General features: G+C 34.3%; 1 protein-coding gene across 1 annotated transcript; it reads right to left on the bottom strand.

Annotated features, from left to right (window-relative positions):
• Nucleotides 1-2,365: 2,365 nt before the first annotated feature.
• LOC123907337 (zinc finger protein ZPR1-like) lies at nucleotides 2,366-15,029 on the bottom strand. Its single transcript, XM_045957551.1, has 16 exons — nucleotides 14,738-15,029; nucleotides 14,347-14,391; nucleotides 12,607-12,647; nucleotides 12,361-12,442; nucleotides 11,259-11,303; nucleotides 10,483-10,539; nucleotides 9,243-9,302; nucleotides 9,021-9,148; nucleotides 7,819-8,074; nucleotides 7,660-7,726; nucleotides 6,714-6,784; nucleotides 6,548-6,637; nucleotides 4,891-4,999; nucleotides 3,869-3,960; nucleotides 3,319-3,424; nucleotides 2,366-2,736 (listed from the first exon to the last, which is right to left on the bottom strand). Exons 1-16 carry the CDS (start codon nucleotides 14,867-14,869, stop codon nucleotides 2,624-2,626), a joined length of 1,494 nt encoding a protein of 497 aa, XP_045813507.1. The 5' UTR covers nucleotides 14,870-15,029; the 3' UTR covers nucleotides 2,366-2,623.
• Nucleotides 15,030-21,031: the final 6,002 nt, after the last annotated feature.

The raw sequence follows: 21,031 nt of genomic DNA, 5'->3' as shown, positions 1-21,031 counted from the left end.
AACTCACCTTCCTGACAGCACCCACTAATCCAACAAAATGGACATTTTAATTTTCCAACACTCACCGAGGGTATACTTAGTTTTATGGAAAGAAAGTGGAAGTAAATAAAATTATGAAAATTAATGGATGAATTTGGACTAAATCGATGGATGAACTTGGACTAACTCTAGTTTAAATTTATCCATCGATTTTTGTAATTTCATTTTCTTTCCTTCAAACCAAAAAATCATAAAATAATAAAATTCTTTTATAAAAATAAAAAGTTATAATAGATATGATAGAGAAGATACTTTTTTAAAATTATAGTAGGTACGTTTTAAAATGAATACTCTTTTATAGTCCTACGTTGATCAGTGAAACAAAACCCTCACCATCTCCGTTAAGTGTTAAGTGTTGACCGTTCAGAATCTTTCTTCTCTACCAAATTTCTCTTTTTCAAATTTTCAATTCAAATTTCAAATGTCTAGCTTCCCTCCCTAATTAAATTTCTCTCAATTTTATCCCATATTTCTCTTTCTAATACTTTCTTTGCAAATAGCGTCCTTACATGTACCGGTCAAGCAAAGGGAAAATATAATGCAAATATGCGAGTTTAGCTTTGCTCCATTTAGTTTTGCTTATTGCATAAATGCATAGCAGGTGGCAGAATAAAATTTCAATGGTTAACAAAATGTGAAGAATTAGTGTTTCTTTAATAAAAAAGGGAAATAGTACGCTGGTCTCATAACTCCTCCTCTTTTGCTATTAAACGGTATGCTTCCTCTTCATCTTAGTCTCAGTGTTGTCGTCATAGACTAATTAACCTCCTTATGTACTGAAGAAGATAGAAAAACTAAGAAGCCAACAAAAATAAAAGAGTAAATTACCCCTTTAAGCGAAAGTCCAATTCAATTCATGGATAAGTCCAATAGTGATGAGGAGTCGGATACCCAACACTTGGGAAGAGACAAACCATCACTGCAAGAAAATTGCCATATACCAACAGACACTTTTATCTTCAGTCCTTCAAGCCATGAGTATAGGTATAATATTCCGTGGGTATAGGGCTGCCAAAAATAACTTGACCGCTGCTACAAAAAATTGACTAGGTGAGTGATTCCTAGGGATGTCAATGGATATCCATGGACGTGGATAATGTGATATCCGTGTCTATATCCGTGTATGTTCCATATCCGTGCAGATATCCACCAAATGGGTAATCCACGGATATTGAGGTATTCGCCTGTATTAACAGATATCCATGGATCGACACTTTTTATAAATAAAAAAAATAATAATTATTGAAGAAAAAATAAAGTTTTTTTAAAGACAAAACATTCAAACTTCAAATAACTTATTAACTTTAAAAGGTAGAAGTTTAGCCATTAATCTACTAAACAAAAATATATAATAATAAATTTTTAAAACAGATATAAACTTAAGGCAATACATATAGCTTGGCCTATCTACCTTACCATATTGGACAATCTCCACCTTAATAAAATAGATGTTAATTCAAAAAAAACTGTCATGAATTTTAATTAATTCGGTTAAAATATGTCATAGAACTTTGAGTTGTTTATTGTATTTCTCACATATAAATGATTAGGAAATAATTCATTTAACATGATTCATGAGAAGCAACTCTAGTGTTACAGAATCTGAAACTACTTTTGCTAATTGTGATTGACTCATCAGTTAGGTAGTTGTTATTTAGTCACATTAAATGGGTACATCATATACTAAGTTATTGTGGGGATCAGTTAAGTTAAGGGTACCCTAGAATGAGAATCTCATGCTTGATAACAAAAGACAGACTTTCAAGATATTGAACAACATTTTATCTTACACGATGCATACTAAGTAACCGATTCTCCCTATCTTTGTTTCTATTACATTCTATCTTATTGTATACAATTCTGTTCTAGAATATTGGAGACTCGCAGTCCATTTTGATGCGCAGTTTGATAATGTTCATCCCCAACGATCCGAGGTTGGGTCGGAGCATGTTTGACGTTGAATCTAAAGGAGATTCTAATTTATTTCATTGAATTATTAGAAACCAATTCATCCAATTAACATTTTAATTGATCCTCAGGTTCTAATCGAGGGAACCAGCGAACGGATCCATTTGCAACTCCTGGGGAAATATTGCCCGAATAGTACATTTTCCCCTTTTTCCGCATATGTTATAAAGTATATAACTTTGAATGAACCTAAAAAATAAAATTTTGCTTATAATAAAAAAATGGGAGGAGTACAACTTTTATAGATCGCCACCTCCCTTCCTCTTTTTGGGAGAAACACGGATCAAAATGGAGGAAAGCTAATTATCGGCAAAAACCAGAAGTAACAAATTAACTCGACAATTCAAAAGAAATTATATTTTCGAGACATAATATAACTATCTCAAGAAGGATTACACAAGTTATCAAATCTTATCATAAAATAAGAAAGAAATGATGACAAAAGTTAATCGTCACCTTGATATAACAGCAGATCAAATAAGCCATTAAAAAAGACAACTAGCATTTCCTTACTTTCTATGTTTCCTAGCTATTAAAAGCACAAAATTTTTCATCCTTCATTATGTTTTTTCCCTCCTTGTTTTAGAAGAGAGGAAAGAAGAGTTATAGATGATGTTCACACAGTATTAGTAGTGTTTGTTGATTCATATGCAGCATCCGCAGAAGAGGTGTCCATATCATTCAGTCCCAGTTCTTCATTTTGCTCCCATGATCTCTCATACTCCTCAACTGGATAGATACAATGCCATTAGCATGTCAATAATAACACATGAATATATTAACATGAAGATCTATGCAGCCAGGTGTGGATAACATGCCAATAATACTAAACATTCAGTGCTATATGTTACATCACACAAAACCAATTATGTACGCCCCAAAGGGCACCGGGAATGATATGAAGCTAAGAATCAGGTATGCCAACAATAAATAAAAAGTTGAAACCACGTCAATATACAAATTAAGTGGGGAGATATAAGGATGACTTGGTGGCTTAGAGGTGAATGAGTTAGGAAGTGGAGTGACAAGGAGGTCAGAGGTTACTAACAAAACTAACAAATTTAATTGTTAACATTGGCCGTCTCAAAAAATATATACAAATTAAGTGCACAAGACAATGAAGCTAAAGACAGCAAAAAAATTATATTTTTAATATCAGTCAACTATAATCAAAATACAGAACTTCTCAATAAACTGATAGGGAAGAATGCCATTGGGTGCAAAGGGGCCTGGTGGGCCCATATCAAAACAAATATTCACAATATCAATTTAAAATTGGAAAATGGCGACTCTGCATCTAATAAAACTTACATGTTAATTGATGGTCGTCTTTGAGATCATCAGTTACAGGTGCTACAAAAGAATTAGCCAATGCATCATCAAGAATTAGAGTCCAGGCTTCATCCAAGCTAAGAAGCTGCACATAATGAAAAGATGCAGGTTAAATAGGCTAAGTCATAAAACTTTCAAAGACAGGAAGATATTTGATAGTAGGGCAGCTTCAATCTGTTAACCATGATTTATGAGAAAGAATATAACCAGTAATGTAACCCAAAAGTAAGTATAAAATGTGAGTAACATCAGATTCTAGCACAAAGTTGTTTCTGACTCTTTGGGAAAAGGTATTTGCTTAAAATTCCTCCGGCTATTTCTTCTTTTTTCACACGTTAAAGAAAATTCATTAGAGACAAACAAATATGTAAATTGCAATGAATCTAGCTATGTATTACTCCTAGTTGTTTCCTTTTTCCTGGTCAGCCATAAGAGATACAATGAAAATATCTGATGGTAAAGCACCCTTATATAGTGACCGGGAAGAAAGACAGAAGTGAGCTACATATAAGAGAAATTTATGTCCTACCTTGTTTAGCCTTGTTTGAAAGTCTAGCCACTTGCTTTTTCTGTGGTCCTCAAGACTATCTCCAAAACTATACCCATGGACCTTTTCAAGGCCTGTACATATAAATCAAATCAATAATATCCAAACATTCAAGCAAAGATGTATAAATTATAAATTATATTAAAATAAACCACAGAAGAATCACGAAAAACATGAACATGTGGATGGCAACAATTAAAATTCATCTTTAGAAATACAAGGCTGCTCCAAGTTCCAAACTCTTGCAATTTGCAAATTCAAGATATGATTTCCCACAATAGATCCAAAAAAGGGTCTGTCTGTACCTGCCATGGCGGGTACTTGGTAGCACCAAGTTGCCATTTTTAAAAGGCTTTTCCAACATAATTGTTATCAGTCATTGGATTAGAAGAAATAATTTTTAAGTTAAAGTTGGTAAGGACATCGCATTATATATGCAGGGGTCGGGGTTCAAACCTCGGATACCCCACTTATTCACCTCAAGGGTGGAATTTCAAGCCACTAGACTACTTGACCAAAAAAAATCTAGAGGTCCCTAAACTATTAAGAAATTTTCAAACAGATCCTCGAACTTAAATTTTTTATAATCGAGTCCTTAAATTTATCAATAATCTGTGGTTGTCTCTGAACTAAAGAAATTTAATCAAATCCCTAAGTTTTTAAATATTTTTTTAATTAATTCCCTCATAAACTTAGTTAGGTCCCTGAACTTAATAATTTGTAACAGAGTCCGGGATGAATCAAGCCACTTAAATACCGTACTGAGCATTGCAAACTACTTAATGTTGTGGACTTGAACAGCACATAATACCCAAGTTCGTATCATGGTACTACTAGTTCTTTCCTTTTCACTTCCACAAAAATTACTCTAAATTCTACCAAAAAAAAATAATTACTCTAAATTTTGTCACCACAGGAGACATCCTTGATGTGGAGAGAGAGAGAGAGGGGGAGAAGGGTGTGTGTGTGTGTGATGGGTGGGGGGGTGGAGGGAGCATACTTACTTCCACTGATATTTGTAATCAAACCTTCAATAGTTGTAACAAGTCCTCCCAGAGTGCCGCTGGCCAACTCCAAGTCAAGTTCAGGAACCATTACACTTGCAGTATCAGACTAGTCAAACCAAATTAATTCAGTCAAGATATATAAACATATAACATGTATGGAGAGATATAAATCAAAGTTGCAACATTTTTAACGGTTTGAACAGAAAGACCTACGAGTATTATCACAACTTTTAGTATATTATTGAAAACAAAAAACAAAGTCATTAGATGATATGATTAATATCTTATAATATTTTGATCCAATTACCTCTTATAATAAGATTTCATATTTCTTTATTATTATCATGATTTCTTTCCTTGCATGATTATAACTAGAAATCTAGTATTAGTATGAATAAGAGTCAGTAATCAGTCTTTTGTGTGGTATTTATCCAACCATAATAAGTTGGGTCATGCTAAACTTTATTTATATGTTTAACTTAGTGCCCCGGGGGCACTGTTTACTTTTTCTATCCCCTATCAAGTGTGAATTCATCTAAACACGTACTACTGCAACATCTCTGGTTTCTCTCTGCCAATGTCATTCCTTCCAATTTTCAAATACATTCCCAGTCTGTCTCTGTGGTACCCCGAAACATAGAGTTATAGAACTCAGTAACATAGAATATGATAAAATGATTTAAAGACATTTCCAGGTATCAGAGGCTTTGGAAAACTGAAGAGTGTATCCGAATTGCTCATCAGTCATCCAAAGTTTAGAATGTCCCGTATCAAAAATTAGAGTCCTAGAATTAGAAATTTTAACTATTGTTAAGTTAGTCTATGAATGTCTTCGGATGTTTAATGAAATCCAATCCATGCTTAAAATTTTCAAACCTTTCTCATTACAGTTTTATACGAATTGGGTGTTATATTTTGGTATCATAGCAGGTCATTGGAAGATTTTGAGAACTGTTTTGACAAGATGACCGCCATCAGAACTATGACCTCGCGATAATCCCGTCTCAGATTGTATAGTCTGATCATGTTTTCTAAAGAGTATAATAAGCTTTAGTTTGACCTTGAGGAGTGTTATGCATTCTATGAAAAACATCTAATAAGACCTTAGAGCATCATCTCTTAAGATTAGTTTTCAATTTTTCATATTTCTTAGTTGTTATCAGGATATGTTTCCCTGCTTAATTTGTGACATAACGATCTTGCCATAATCATCATAATTAGAAGTCTTTTATTCTTTTGCTGTATCCTTTCTTATCTTAAACTCTATAACTTCATGCTAATGGTAACAATGTAGCACAAAGCACTTTGATGAAATGAACATTTCAGACATCGACAACCACAGATTTTTAAATTGGTTGTTCAAAAGACGATATAGTTCCTTCCCAGTATAGTACTACAAAGTTAAAGAATAGAATCAAAATTCCTAAATATTTTTATGCTTCTGAGATTTGCAAGCAATAAATACAAGCCGACTTACGTTCTCCACTACAAAGCACTCTCTTATACTGTTCCTAAGTTGGAGTAATTATTTCACATTTGAAAAAAGAATGTGATAGAGAAGATCCAACACTTGGTCACTAAATATATAGTATGAACTACAGACTGATTGTTTGGATACTTGAGATTTATCAAAATCTGGATAAAGATAACAAACCTTAATCACATCCCGGCTCAGGTCCTTAACATTTTTCACATGAAGAGTAATCTTTTTTCCCTTTTCAGGAATCCGTCCACCTGGTTTCACCTGGCATGGTAAGAGCAATAAGTATCCCTGCCCCAGCCCTCAAAAGAGAAAACTACGCACAGAAATCAACAGATACCTCAGAGTTGCGGTAACCACAAGCATCACATGTAGATGCCATAACAATTACTTCTTGAAAATATGGAATATCTGTTCATTGTTAAGTTCAATGAAGTGTATAAATGAACTAGCAAAATACACAGCTCATGCAGGCTCAACTTATACATGCAGAATTGGCATCAGATTACGGTAAGTCAGGCATTGTTGACAAAGTAAGGTTTGGCTCCTCTAAAGTGAGGGGTTCTCTTTAGAGAGTAAAGTGCAGTATTAAGTTATAACCAATAAATTCTATCAACAACAAAAAAAGTTATAACCTATAATTAGAAATTGTCTAAAAAAAAAAACCTATAATTAGAAATCAGTGGAGTTTGTTTAAACAAATTGATATTTCGTTATACATGTGCATATATATCACAATCTTAATTGTTGAAATATCAATTAATGGTTTCAGCTTTACACTTTACCTTCCAAATCACACCCCTCAGTTTAGAGAGACCCAAATCCCAAAGGAAGCCAATATCTACAGTCATTGCATTCTCAGCAATCATACTATAGGTCAATCTGTAGACATGTGTATCCATTTTAATCTCAAACATCCAACAAATACAGAATATTATGTCTGCAATACATATCAAAAAATATTCTTTACCTACCAACGTTACGTACTGATTAAAGCTTTAAATTCAACCGAAAGTAATTCAAACGCGGATTCAAAAATGAGGTTAAAATCAAGAAAGGGATTAAAGGAGTAAATCAGTTAACAGTACTTCAAACATAATCAGCATTATATGCTTTTAGTTTTCCCTCAGCAAACAATGTAATCTCTTGCATATACTGAATAATATGAATCCTTTAGTTGCCATTGATTCTAAAAGCCTAAAACAGACAGAAACCCTACAAAATATATGTAAAAAGCACAGGTAAGGAGTATCTGAATGGCAGTATAAAAAATGGTAAAAGGATACTGGTGACAAACATTCGAGTTTCACACTTGGCGGCACAAGTTCCACAGGTAGACGGGAAAGTCATCACCTGTCAAGAACAATAGGCAATATGAGATTGAATAGTCGAACAACAAATAAACACTAACCTTTAGTAGTATAATACATCTCATCATAACATACCTCTTCTGGTGCACTATATCGAAATAAGGCATCTGCAATTTCTGCACTATTACTCTGTGCAATGGCTCGCTGACCGGCTGCTGCCCCAACTGACCCATGCGGTTGTCTCCTTGTTCTCCTCGAAGCCACAGCTTCTCCACCTTCTGGTGCTGCATCACGAGTTCCTTCAGTCTGTGTGTACCCCAATAGTGCTTGTTGCTCAGGAGTTCGCTCATAATACTTTATCGTCAGTGATGGATCAGATGACGGTGCAAACCTATTCACATATTATTCAATCCATTTAAATAGAATAGAAGCAGTTATGAGGTTTGGTTAATGTTAACAAGTCGCAAATACAGATGCAATATTGTCTTGCTAACAAATACATGCTTCTGTTCAAAGTAATTTTTTACAATAAAAGATCATAAAATAAAGTATAGATTTGGAACAATTTGTAGAGCATCAAGCTACTAAAATTCACTGATAGAGCACAACTATGAAATGATCAAGTTTCTTAACATTATGAAGTTTCGGTGTGAAAGTGGACTTTCTTTTCTTTAGAACGATATATTACTCTTATTTAACATATCCTTCATAAAATAACCTCTTTTTTCATATTTATGAGACTTTCTTTGGTCGTGAATTGGTGTTACATTGATAGATCATGTTATCAATTCGGAGATTTTTGTTGGCCTTCGTACATAAGCAATGAACTGCTAAAGGCATGCAGGCCTGTCAACGCTGAATATTCACTCTAGTCTCCCCTAATGACTTAATGTGATTTTAGTCTGAGACTAGCATACATTTTTTATACTTTGCTTCCAAGACACATGACAATTATGGTGTGAGCTTTTAGTCAACAATGAGTTTGTTGAGTCCATAGTTTGGACCAGTTTCTCTCATGTCAATTGAGAGTTTGGGAAGAATATTTTGTAAAGCACCTTTGGTGGAGTGCTATCATGCTTTCTTTTATTTGGCGTTGAAGGTATGAGATGAGAGGAAATTGTTGTTTTCTATGTTTGACAGCCAGTTCATAGTAACTAAATGTATGAACAAGGAAATTTGTGAGCTCTGACAGGATGAAAAGTTCTTGGATATTTGTTGTTTACTTTAATTATGTGAGATATCTCAACCCGTACTTTTGTAATTTTTCCTTCTCAAATATAACTGATTTAATCACACCCTAGGGGAGGGGATACTTTCAAAAAGAGATGGTGTCTTACGGATTTTCAATGAAACTATTTCCAGCAGGATCATCAATAAAAAACGTGAAGGACAATTCTGATGTTGCACAGGCTTGCAACTTCACCAAGAACTGATCAATCGCATCAGCCGTCTCTGGAGCTACTTTCTAGAAGGTAAAAAAAATATAACAGTAAATTATTACCAGAGAAACTTATATCGATCAATAATTAATATAGGGTAAGGTAAGAAACCAATTATACCCTGCGTTCCTCTTGTAGAGCTTGAAGTTCATCGGCAGCTCGCGTTAGTATCCCTTCTACCTATAATTAAACCAGAAAAAATATTGGCAAATCATATGACAACAAAAGTTCAATTAGTCGTGAATTTAACACGACTCTTTGTCAAAATTAACATTTCTAATATAAAACTAACACTTACAATCAACATTTCTAATATAAATTTACGGACATTATCCTTGCCACCAAATAGTGAGTGACAAATGGAAACCAACTAAGCTATGATATGATTGAGCCAAAATACAGCTTCAAACATCTACCCAAAACTATTTCCTCTTCGCGCTAACAAAAAGGTAAGGAATATAAGATTAATATGCTTATCTTATTGGATTTAATTGTTATACATTACAACAACCAGGCCTTGTCCCACTAAGCGGGGTCAACTACAGCGGTCAAACGACGCCAAAATGTTCTATCATATATCATATCCCTGTTCAACTCATTAATATCTAGATCTTTCTTAATAGTTTCTCTCATAGTTTTTCTAGGTCTTCCCTTTGTCTCTAGTGACTTGACAACCTCCAGCTGATCTACTCTCCTTACTACAGAATCTACACGTCTTCTCCCCAAATGCCCAAAACACCTACGCCTCATTTCCAACATTTTTCTACGATAGGTGCTACCCCAACTCTCTTTTTGATGTCGCCATTTCCAATTCTATCAAGCCTAGTCTCACCACACACCCTACACAACATCCTTACCTCTGCTGGGATTATTTTATTCACATGAAGGTTCTTTACTGCCCAACACTTTGTCCAATACAACATTGATGATCTTAGGCTGTACGATAAAATTTCCCCTTCAGCTTTAATTGTTATACATTGTCAGTGTAAAAAAATTACACATGCATCCAATAGTATCTCACCATTATGCCACTTTTATATTAATTCCTAAAATATCTCCACAATTATCAGTGCATAGCAATAAACTCTTATCTGTTTACTTGAAAGATTGTTTTGATCAAATAAAAAGGAAATGTGTGACTGTTTATTCACAAGATAACTTTGCATAAGCTGACTAACTTTAGCTAATATCAATTGTTCAAATGTTTGATAAGCAAGGAAAAAAAGAAGGCAAGTGTCAAAAAATTCAACGACACATGAAATGACAGAGAAGCCAACATAAGAACAAGAAAAGAAAAAAAAAAGTCAAAGCTATAGGAGAGGGAAAATAGCAAGTAAATAAAAGTTTATATCAGAAATACCGTTGAGAGAATACCACGTTGTGCCTCCGGTGGAATTTCAAAATCGAGTTCAGGTATCTGCAGTCATACATATAAGAAAGGTTTTTTAAAGTAAGTATGATACACTTACAAATTTTTAATAATAGAAATATATGTATTAGTCATAGTTTCAAGCTTACTAAGAATCAACAAAGATGAATCTTATAAATTCAAAAATCGGGCTTCATGCATGAGTAAAATGTTGCTTATGCAAATATCATACAATCTGCTATTGAGACTTCAGGCAGTGTTGTTAGTGACAAACTATAGCAACCAAGAAAAGGTGTATATCATATATCATAATACAAGTATTAAGCAGGACTGGAATAAAGAAAAAGTCACGAGAAATAACATAGGTGGTGAGGTAGAAGTAGAAGAAAGTGTCAGAAGAAAACTTGAACTCCTTAATAAATTAAAAAATAAAGAAGAAAACAACACAAAGCAAAATTGATGCTCAACCAACATAAAAGGTGCTATAGGACCAATAAGGACCAATAGCATGCTTGCACATAGCATCACCGACAATAGCAACAACCAGATCTTATCACACTAACAGAGATGAAATACATTAATCAATACATGTCATGTCTCATCTCAACTAAGATAGCATATGTCTAAGTTTCAAAGGATACAAGATTGCCGTGTCAAACATCAAAAGGATTTTCATTAACTTAATCATTACCATAAAATGCGAAAAAGGCAAGTGCTAATAAGTGTAAACAAATGTAAAGAAAATTAAATAATAACAATCATTGTACCTTAATGGTAGCAGATTCTGATTTTACCACTTGGCGATTGAGCATCTGCATTCATTGAACTTGTTAATAAGGCACTCACAAATTAGCCAACTAGTTAGCAAACGGCACTCTCGCAAATCAAAATAAGAAACATGGGATCTTATATAAGCACACATCAATAATTCGATAGGCTCTCTTTCCTGTTATACCACCAATGCTTGTGTTATTATATTTATTTAGTTTCCCAGACCTTTCCTAATTTATTCACAGTATACTTCAGTGTTTCACCTTCTAAACTTCCATATTTCCCTCTTTTCTAAGATAAACATGACTATTATTGGTATGCCCAAAATGCCTCCTAGATTTCAAAAATTCAAATTACAATTATAATTTTTGTTTTCTATTTCTATTCCAAAACCAAATGTGGTAAGAGAAAGAGAATGAAAAAGAATGGATACATTCTTTCCACCAATGAGATTCTTGTCAAACTTGGTTCAATAAATGCACACAAATGTGCAGTTTGTTGGCAATTGCAAAAATTATCCTATGCTAGACCACCATATGTCACTGGCAGCTGGGATGGAGCCGATGTAAGTGCATTGAGTGAAGTGAGACAGCAATTCTAAAAGGGAAAACGTTATTATAATGTCTTTTAACATTTTGAACAGTCTATTGCTATCCAAAGATATTTCATTGTCTTTATGGCCAGGCTGAGGACTGGTGAACATTGAAGTCCTATATTAAGTATTTCTTAATTATATTTTGGCATGCCTTGTATGATCACCAGTTACTTTAAACATTTCAAAACATCATTGCCTCTTTTAAGACATATGTCCCTTGGCTAAGCATGGACACAATTTATAACTCATAAATGAGTATAAGTATGAAAAATCAGTCCTGCATTGCGGCTGGTCATTGATATCCAACACAGGACCTCGTGTAGAAACTAACCTAACCGAGTAGTAACTAGATGCTAGGAAGTCACTGGGGCACCTCCACCCAAATTAGTCTTGTACCTACCTCGACTATTAAACCATGATTTTTAATTCATCCAGTGATGACTATGTATGTTTGCTTAAATTTATATAATAATCAGGGGGAGTTAAATTTGAATGTACCCAACCTTCTGTTCACCCGCTGGGATCTCTAGCGAGTAACAACAACCGCGTGGTTGAATTTCACCAGCAAACTGCACTTCATTGTTCCTAGCAGGTTAACAAAAACATAAAGTAAATATTAGGTTTCAAGGAAAAATAACAGGAGCAATTATATTGAATGCACACATATTAGGTTTCAAGGAAAAATAACAGGAGCAATTATATTGAATGCACACACTACAAGATGAGGGCATAGATTAAGGGCAGCTTACCTCTCGCCACAATGAGGACATTCAAAAGCCGACAACAAAATCTGCACAAAGGCAAATGCATTAGATTATTATTCCTATTCCTATAAAACTACAGACATGAGTAAGGAAACAGTGGATGAAAATAACAATATGTGATATGGTCCATCATTTACTTTGTAGAATGATAATATCAATTTATTTAAGTATGTAAGAATAATTTACAATAACAGAAGCCTTTTTTCATTAGGTAGGATATAGTAAATGAATTAAATGTCGTAATAATATTCTACTATAATTCATATCATCTGACAAACCATTTAAATTGAAATCCTTCTTAACAATTTGCTCTATAGTTTTGATTGATCTTTTTGTATTGAACTGGTCTCCATTTGGTTTCTCCATTTTATTGGGCCTCTTGCAGAAAATCTACCAACATTTCCACATTAGGGTCAACTACAATTTTCTCTCTAATGTGTCCATTTCTATCAGGTCCAAAATAAGGAATAATTCAAACAAAAAAGACACAACTAAAATCTTTTTCCACTAGCCCACTAGGTGGAGCAACTACTGTATATGGATCCATTGTTAAGAGAATGCCCTATCATGAATCATGTGACAAACCATCATTTTTAAATCTTGATTTAAATATGTTTTTAGTACCAGCAAATATGCCATATTGTTAACCAAAACATTGGGTTTAAGTGGTTAATGAGCTCCCCCTAGGATGAATGGTTCGAGAGAACCCAAGTTAGATTCCTAGTGGGAACAATTTTTGGCCGGGCTATACTTACCTCGCAGCCAAACTCTGCATTACCAAGGCCCCCTTCCGCTGGGAGCCAGAGGGTTAATACCAAAAAAAAAATGTCGTATTTTTGTTTTAGTCCTTGTAAAAAAATTTGTGTATAGTCCATGCAAATAATATAATTATTTGTTTTAGTCCTTGGAAAATATGTTTATATTAAAATTAGTCCTTGGCCAGTCTTTACTTATCTCGCAGCCAAAGTCTGGATTACCGGGGCCCCCGTCCCCGGGAACCAGAGGGTTAAAAACCAAAAAATAAAAAAATTAGCCTTGTAATATTTATTTTAATCCTTATTGTGAGGGACTAAGATCAAATATTTTACATATTACAACGACCAACTTCAATAGAAATCAATTTTGCAAAAGGACTAAAACAAAATACAAGGACCAAAAGCAACACGTTATATTTAGGGTTACAACTTACAAGGACTAAAAGCAAAAAAATATTTTAACAGGGACTAAAATCAAAACCCTTTATATATGCAGGGACCATTTGCATATTTAAACCTTAAATCTTTTTTATTAGTTTGGCCTATAGTTTTTCATAGTCTCCCTCTATATCTCTAACTATTATACTATCCTTCATTTGGCCTACTTTCTTATTGGTGATTCTAGAAGCCATTTCCACACATAACCAAACCATGTTTCGATGCTCTCAAATAGAATTAGTTTTGCTACCGTAATTCCAAATATCCACTAAATGGTACCGCAAAATCAATTTAAATGGTACATCTTTTTTATATAAATTTGAATGATACAGTACATTTCCATCATATATTACACTAGAAGCAAATAAATTTTTCCAATAAAAAAATACATCAGCATAAGGACAAGCACATAAAAATTCACATGGTTTAAAATTCATATTCCCAAGACCAATTACCTAACGGTAGAAAACATAATCAAGAAACCACTAATTAAGCATAAGAAAACAAAGGGTTAATAATTAAGGACATGTACCTTCCTGAAGTTCGGAATTATAGTAAATAAAAACCTTGTAGTTCCCTGAAAAACATGGAAGAAGTTTCAAGTCACATAATAAAAACAAAAACAAAATTCCTTGACAGAAAAAACATAAACCCAATCAGATGAAGTATTCAAGCAAAGCAAATTGCATTTATTGAACTTTATGAAACCCTAAAAAGAGAAAAAGAAGAACAAAAACGGGAGAAAAAAAAACAAAAACAAATAAAAGATGAAGTGTTCATCAATAAAATGGGGTAGAGAGGAAAAAACAAAAAGAAAAATTAAAAAGCGGAACTATTGCATAAGCGAAGAAACTATTCACGAGGATGAATGAATAAACACACAGAAAAAAGGGGAAAAAAATATGAAAGTGATGGAATGATACATTTTGATGACAACGCATGCAGAGGGATTCGAGGGTGTAAAGCGGTGCATCGCCGGCGTCAGCAGAAACAGCTTCAACCACTGATCCAACGTCTACGATTTGCTCTCGATTGTTGTTGATATTCGATTCCATTTTGTTGATTTTGCACGAAATTGAATGAATACTCTATTGTATTGTATTGTATTGTATTCAGCGTCTTTTGTTAGTTAGGAATATACTGTGAGTTCGTTGAGACTTCGGCGAAGGAACTAGAAAGAACCAGGGTCTGTCTATAGTCTAGGTATATCTCTTCAACCGGGTCGGGTCGGGTCGGTCATTTTACCCACGGTTTAGGACATTGGGTCCGCTATTTTATTTTATTTTTACTAAGGAGACTCCGCTATTTTTTTAGGAGTTAAAATTAAGATAAGAAAAATACTATTTTTTTTATGAGGCTTAAATATGAAAACAGTCCATGCAATTATGACTTGTTTTAATTTTAGCCCTGTCAAAAAAAGTTTGATTTTAGTCTCCGCAAAATACCAAAACTTATTGACACGGTACATTCTCTGAAAGTTTTTAGTACATAAGATGATTTTCATTTCGACAACCACGAGCGTCTTGGCGTTGTTTGTGTGGCACCACCCTAGCACTTAGTGCTTTTCAATACATGGCCTTAGCCCTTAGGTCGCCATTTAACTTTGCGGCTTTAACTTGGTTGTATATTTGATCACCTCATGGACCTTTTTAAAAATTTTGGTATTTTGCGGGGACTAAAATCAATTTTTTTTTTGGGGCTAAAATCAAAACAAGCCGTAATTACATTGACTGTTTTCATATTTAAGCCTTTTTATGAACAAAAGTATATGTAATTTTGGTCCCTATTTTGTCTGGGACAATTTTAGTCCTTTTGAAAAATTCGGATATTTAGTCATTTTTAATTTCTTAATTTATGTTTTTAATTTAAGAAATAATAAAATATAATTTAAATAATAAAAAAATTAATATGACGTGGCAGCCTCATATACATGCATAATATGTCATTTCACTTATATGTGTGTTTGTGAGAGAATACAACGCAACTCAAAATTGATTGCAAATTTTAGAAAGAAAAAAAAAATGATTTTAAATAGTCATTATCTAATACACCAAGGACAATGGAGTAGGTCGCGTAGTGCAACTCAATTAGCAATGAATTGTCATATATCAAATTGCTTGGATTTGAATTTGAGACTCTACATTTCTCGATATGTACTGATTTGATAAACAGCTTATTTGCAGCTTATAAAATAAGTATTTATGTATAAGTTTACATAAACTTTTTTTTTTTAAACACATGAGCTATTTTAATAGCATGATATAAAATTAAATTAATTGTTTTTGCATACGATATAAGCTGAAAAAAGCTCATAAAAAAATGTCATAAAGTTGTTTTTTATAAGTTATGCCAAATAGTCTCACAAAACGTATGTCAATCATCGATCAACTTAATTACTCAAAGAAGTTCATCCAAACAGACCCTTAAAATGTGAGTTTAGTCACAATGCTACTACACCGTACAAAAAAAGAAGACAAGGGAGATGGATTAATCCACTGGCTTGAAAAAACAAAATTCTAGTTTTTACTTTTCCTACATATAAACTGTTACGATATGTTATGTGTTGGAATATGAATGATAAATTGAATGGATAATTTGGAGAGATTTGAGAGAGGATTGAATGGAAGAGTTTTAGAGAAAAGGTAAGTTTTATTGATATGAAAAATAGGTACAAGAGGCTCTTTATATAGATAACCCCTTCAACAAGAAACAGAAAATTGAAACTAACTAACAAACACTAACCAACTTGTAACTAACTAACAATCATGCAAACAAACTCAAACTAACTAACTAACAAACTTCTTCTACAAGCAAGCTAACTAGATATGATATGATCATTTGAATTAATCTCTACAACATGCCACCTTAAATCAAATGATCCAAAGACACAACTCCAATTTTGTTTCTCAATCCAATGAACCTGTCATGCTTCAAGCTTTTGGTTAAGATGTCAGCTTCTTGTATCTCAGTAGAGCAATGAGACAATACAATCTTCTTAGCAGCAACTTGAAACCTTATGAAATGAAACCTTGTTTCTATATGCTTGCTTCTGCCATGAGAAATAGGATTTCTTGCAAGATTGATTGCTGATTGATTATCAACAAGTAGCTGTATAGGTTCAGTTAAGTCAATTCCAATATCTTTGAGTAGAGATTCTAACCATAGGCCTTGACAAGCAGCAAAGGCACAAGCTATGTATTCAGCTTCACAGGATGAGAGTGCAATGACTGGTTGCTTCCTTGAACACCATGAGATTGGAGCATTTAGGTATTTGAAAATGTAGCCTGTTGTGCTTCTTCTATCAACACGATCACCACACCAATCAGAGTCTGAGAATCCTTCTAATTTGTCTACTGCATTGTTGACACACCTAGGAAATAAAATGCCATAGTTCATTGTACCTTGCACATATCTCATGATCCTCTTTACTGCAGTTAGGTGAGACTGTTTTGGAGTATCTACAAATCTGCTCACAACTCCAACTGCAAAAGAAAGGTCAGGTCTACTATTGCATAGGTACCTCAGAGATCCAACTATTTGTTTATAAAGAGTAGCATTCACTTCTTCACCAGTGTCATCCAATTCCAGTTTCAAATTGACTTCCATTGGAGTAGTTGCAGGGTTGCATCCATACATATTGAACTTTAATAGAATCTCTTTCATGTATTTCTGCTGATGCAATAAGATACCTTTAGTTGTATCTTCAAATTGTAAGCCTAGAAAATAGCTCAATTTGCCTAAGTCTGTCATTTCAAACTCTGAGTGCATCAATTTCTTGAATGCAGCAATATCACTAGCATTACTACCAGTGATTAAAAGATCATCAACATATAGACAGATGATTAACACATTATTGGGGTCAGAGTAGTGTCTCACATATATACCATATTCTACTACACTTTTCCTGAAGCCAATTTGAGTCAAAAATCCATCTATTCTTTTATTCCATGCTCTAGGTGCCTGCTTCAGGCCATATAGAGCTTTATTCAATTTATACACCATTCCTTCTTTACCTTTCATGATGAATCCTGGAGGTTGTGACACATAAACTTCTTCATCCAATGATCCATTGAGAAAAGCTGACTTTACATCCATTTGAGACAAAGACCACTTCTTTGCACTTGCAATTGCAATGACTAGTCTAATTGTTTCAATTCTGGCAACTGGTGCATAAACTTCATCATAATCTAGACCAGCTTTCTGCAAAAAACTTTTTGCCACTAACCTTGCTTTATGCTTTGCAACTGATCCATCTGAGTTGAGTTTTACTTTAAACACCCATTTCACTGCTATCTGGTGTTTGTTTGATGGTAGATCAGTCAGATACCATGTGTTGTTTCTCTCAATAGCTTCAATTTCTTCAGTCATGGCTTGCTTCCAGACTTTGCTTGCTATGGCATCTTCAATGTTAACTGGCTCAGTGTCAACAAATAATGCAAAGTGTACAAGGTCACCTTCTGCATCAATTGCATCATCAGCATAAACTTCACAATCTAGTAGTCTTGTGGATGGAATTCTAGTCCTCTTAGAACCAGCTGGTATAGTACTAACAACATTTCCATTTTCTGCATTGCCATGTGAACTTGTGCTAGCTCCATTATTTGCAGTGGTGATTTCAGCATCATCATCTATGTCACTCAACAATGGATTAATCACAGTAGTACTTTTACCTTTCCAATCCCAATTCTCTGATTCACACACTACCACATCTCTGCCAATTTCAATCTTTTCTTTCACTGGATCATATAATCTATATGCTCCAGTTGGATGATAACCAACCAGTATCACTTGTTTGCTCTTGTCTTGCAGTTTTGTTCTTCTTTGATCAGGAATGTGACTGTAGCATAGAGCACCAAACACTCTAAGATGCTTTACTGTTGGCTTTCTTCCACTCCATATTTCTTCTGGTACTGATTTGGTCAACCTTTTAGTTGGGCATTTGTTGAGAATGTACACAGCAGTGCTTGCTGCCTCACCCCACAAATAACTAGGTAGTGATTTTTCTCTAATCATGCTCCTAACCATATTCAACACAGTCCTGTTTCTCCTTTCTGCCAACCCATTGTGTTGAGGAGTGTAGGGAGCTGTAATTTCATGTTCAATTCCTTGTTCAACAAGAAATTGTTTGAATTCATTTGATGTGTACTCTCCTCCTCCATCAGTTCTCAGAATCTTAATGGATTTTTCACTGTATTTCTCAACTTTCTTCTTGAATTTTCTAAACACATCAAATGATTCACTTTTGACCTTAATCAAGTAAATCCACATCATTCTGCTGAATTCATCTACAAATGAAATGAAGTACTTGTTACCTCCAAGTGATGGTACTTCAAATGGTCCACAGACATCTGAGTGAATCACTTCAAGCAGATTACTTGCACGTGAAGGCAACTCTGACTTGAATGATTTTCTGCTTTGCTTTCCAATCATGCACACTTGACACACTTTCTCAGGAATCTTGATGATTGGTAGACCATTCACCATTTTATTTGTGCCCAAATCTTTCAAACTTTTGAAGTTTAAATGACCATACCTAGCATGCCAGATCCAGTTTTCATCTAGTGTCTCTGTTGCACTTAAACACATCACTTTAGCAGTAGTGAGATTGATTTGAAAAGTCCTATTCTTTGACAATGGAGTTTTCAGAATCAAATTTTGCTCTGCATCATATAGTGCTAAGACTTTGTTCTTCATCTCAACTTCAAATCCTTTCTGAATTAATTGACCAAGACTAAGTAGATTACTCTTCATACCTGGCACATACAGTACATCTTCCATGATCACATTGTTTCCATCATCTTTGTCTATCACTAGTTTTCCAATTCCTTCTGCCTGTATTGTTCTATCATCTGCAAATCTCACTTTGCTTTTTCTTGTGGCATCTATCTCAATCAGCCACTCTTTATGACTTGTCATGTGATTTGAACAACCAGTGTCAAGAAACCAGTGATTACCTTGATGTGAATCTTCACTCAATGTGGCCATCATCACTTTTACTTCACTTTCATCATCATCATCAGATGAATCTTCTTCTTGCACAACATTTGCTTCTTCTTTGTATTTCTTTTTACCCTTTCCTTTGTTCTCCTTATTGAACCAACATTCTTCTGCAAAATGTCCTTTCTTTCCACAGCAGTAGCACTTCAAGTTCTTCTTGAATTTGTTAGGATTCACATTACCTCCTCCTCCTTTGTTTGAGGATTCAGCTTTGTCATTCCCATTAGAACCTGCAACTTGAGAATCTTTCTTGTTCTTACCCCACTGTTTCTTGCCATTCTTGCTCTTTGAATGTGCATACAGTGCTTGATTTGAATCTTTCTCAGTGTTAGCACTTCTTTCACTGAATCTTATTTCTCTAGCTTGCAGTGTGCTTAATAACTCTGCTGGTGTCACAGTTGTGATATCTTTGGTTTCTTCTATTGTGCAGACAATGTAATCAAACCTAGAAGGAAGAGATCTCAATACCTTTTCACAGAATTGTTGATCAGTTATTCTTTCACCATTCTGTGCCATTGGATTAGTGATTGTCCTCAACCTATTGAAGAAATCTTCAATCTTTTCGTCCTCTTCCATCTCCATGTGTTCATACTTTCTTCTTAAAGCTTGCAACTTCACCTTCTTGACTTTGTCACCACCATTGTGACATCTTTCTAGTGTATCCCAGGCCTCTTTTGCAGATGTGCATGTTGCAATCTTGTCAAAATTGACCTCATCAATGCTCTGATGAATGAGGTATGTTGCCTTGCAATCTTTCTTCTTGATGTTTCTGTGTGCAATTCTTTGAGCCTCTGTTGGATTATCCACAAGTGCAGTGACACCTTCAGTGATCACTTCTTGCACTTCTTGAAACCCAAATATTGCTTGCATTTGAACATTCCATCTATCCCAATTATTATCCTTCAATTTTGGTAGCTGTGTTGGCAGATTTGTTGATGCCATCATTACTCTCTTGATGATCAACAACTATGGATGGTTGAATCAGAACCAGCTGAATCAGAACCTATGCTCTGGATACCAATTTGTTGGAATATGAATGATGAATTGAATGGATAATTTGGAGAGATTTGAGAGAGGATTGAATGGAAGAGTTTTAGAGAAAAGGTAAGTTTTATTGATATGAAAAATAGGTACAAGAGGCTCTTTATATAGATAACCCCTTCAACAAGAAACAGAAAATTGAAACTAACTAACAAACACTAACCAACTTGTAACTAACT

Source organism: Trifolium pratense, linkage group LG2, assembly GCF_020283565.1.
Source record: "Trifolium pratense cultivar HEN17-A07 linkage group LG2, ARS_RC_1.1, whole genome shotgun sequence".
In the NCBI taxonomy this organism is placed as follows: Eukaryota; Viridiplantae; Streptophyta; class Magnoliopsida; order Fabales; family Fabaceae; genus Trifolium; species Trifolium pratense.
The sequence above is the reverse complement of the archived record's forward strand: the minus strand, read 5'-3'. Positions and strand labels throughout refer to the sequence as shown.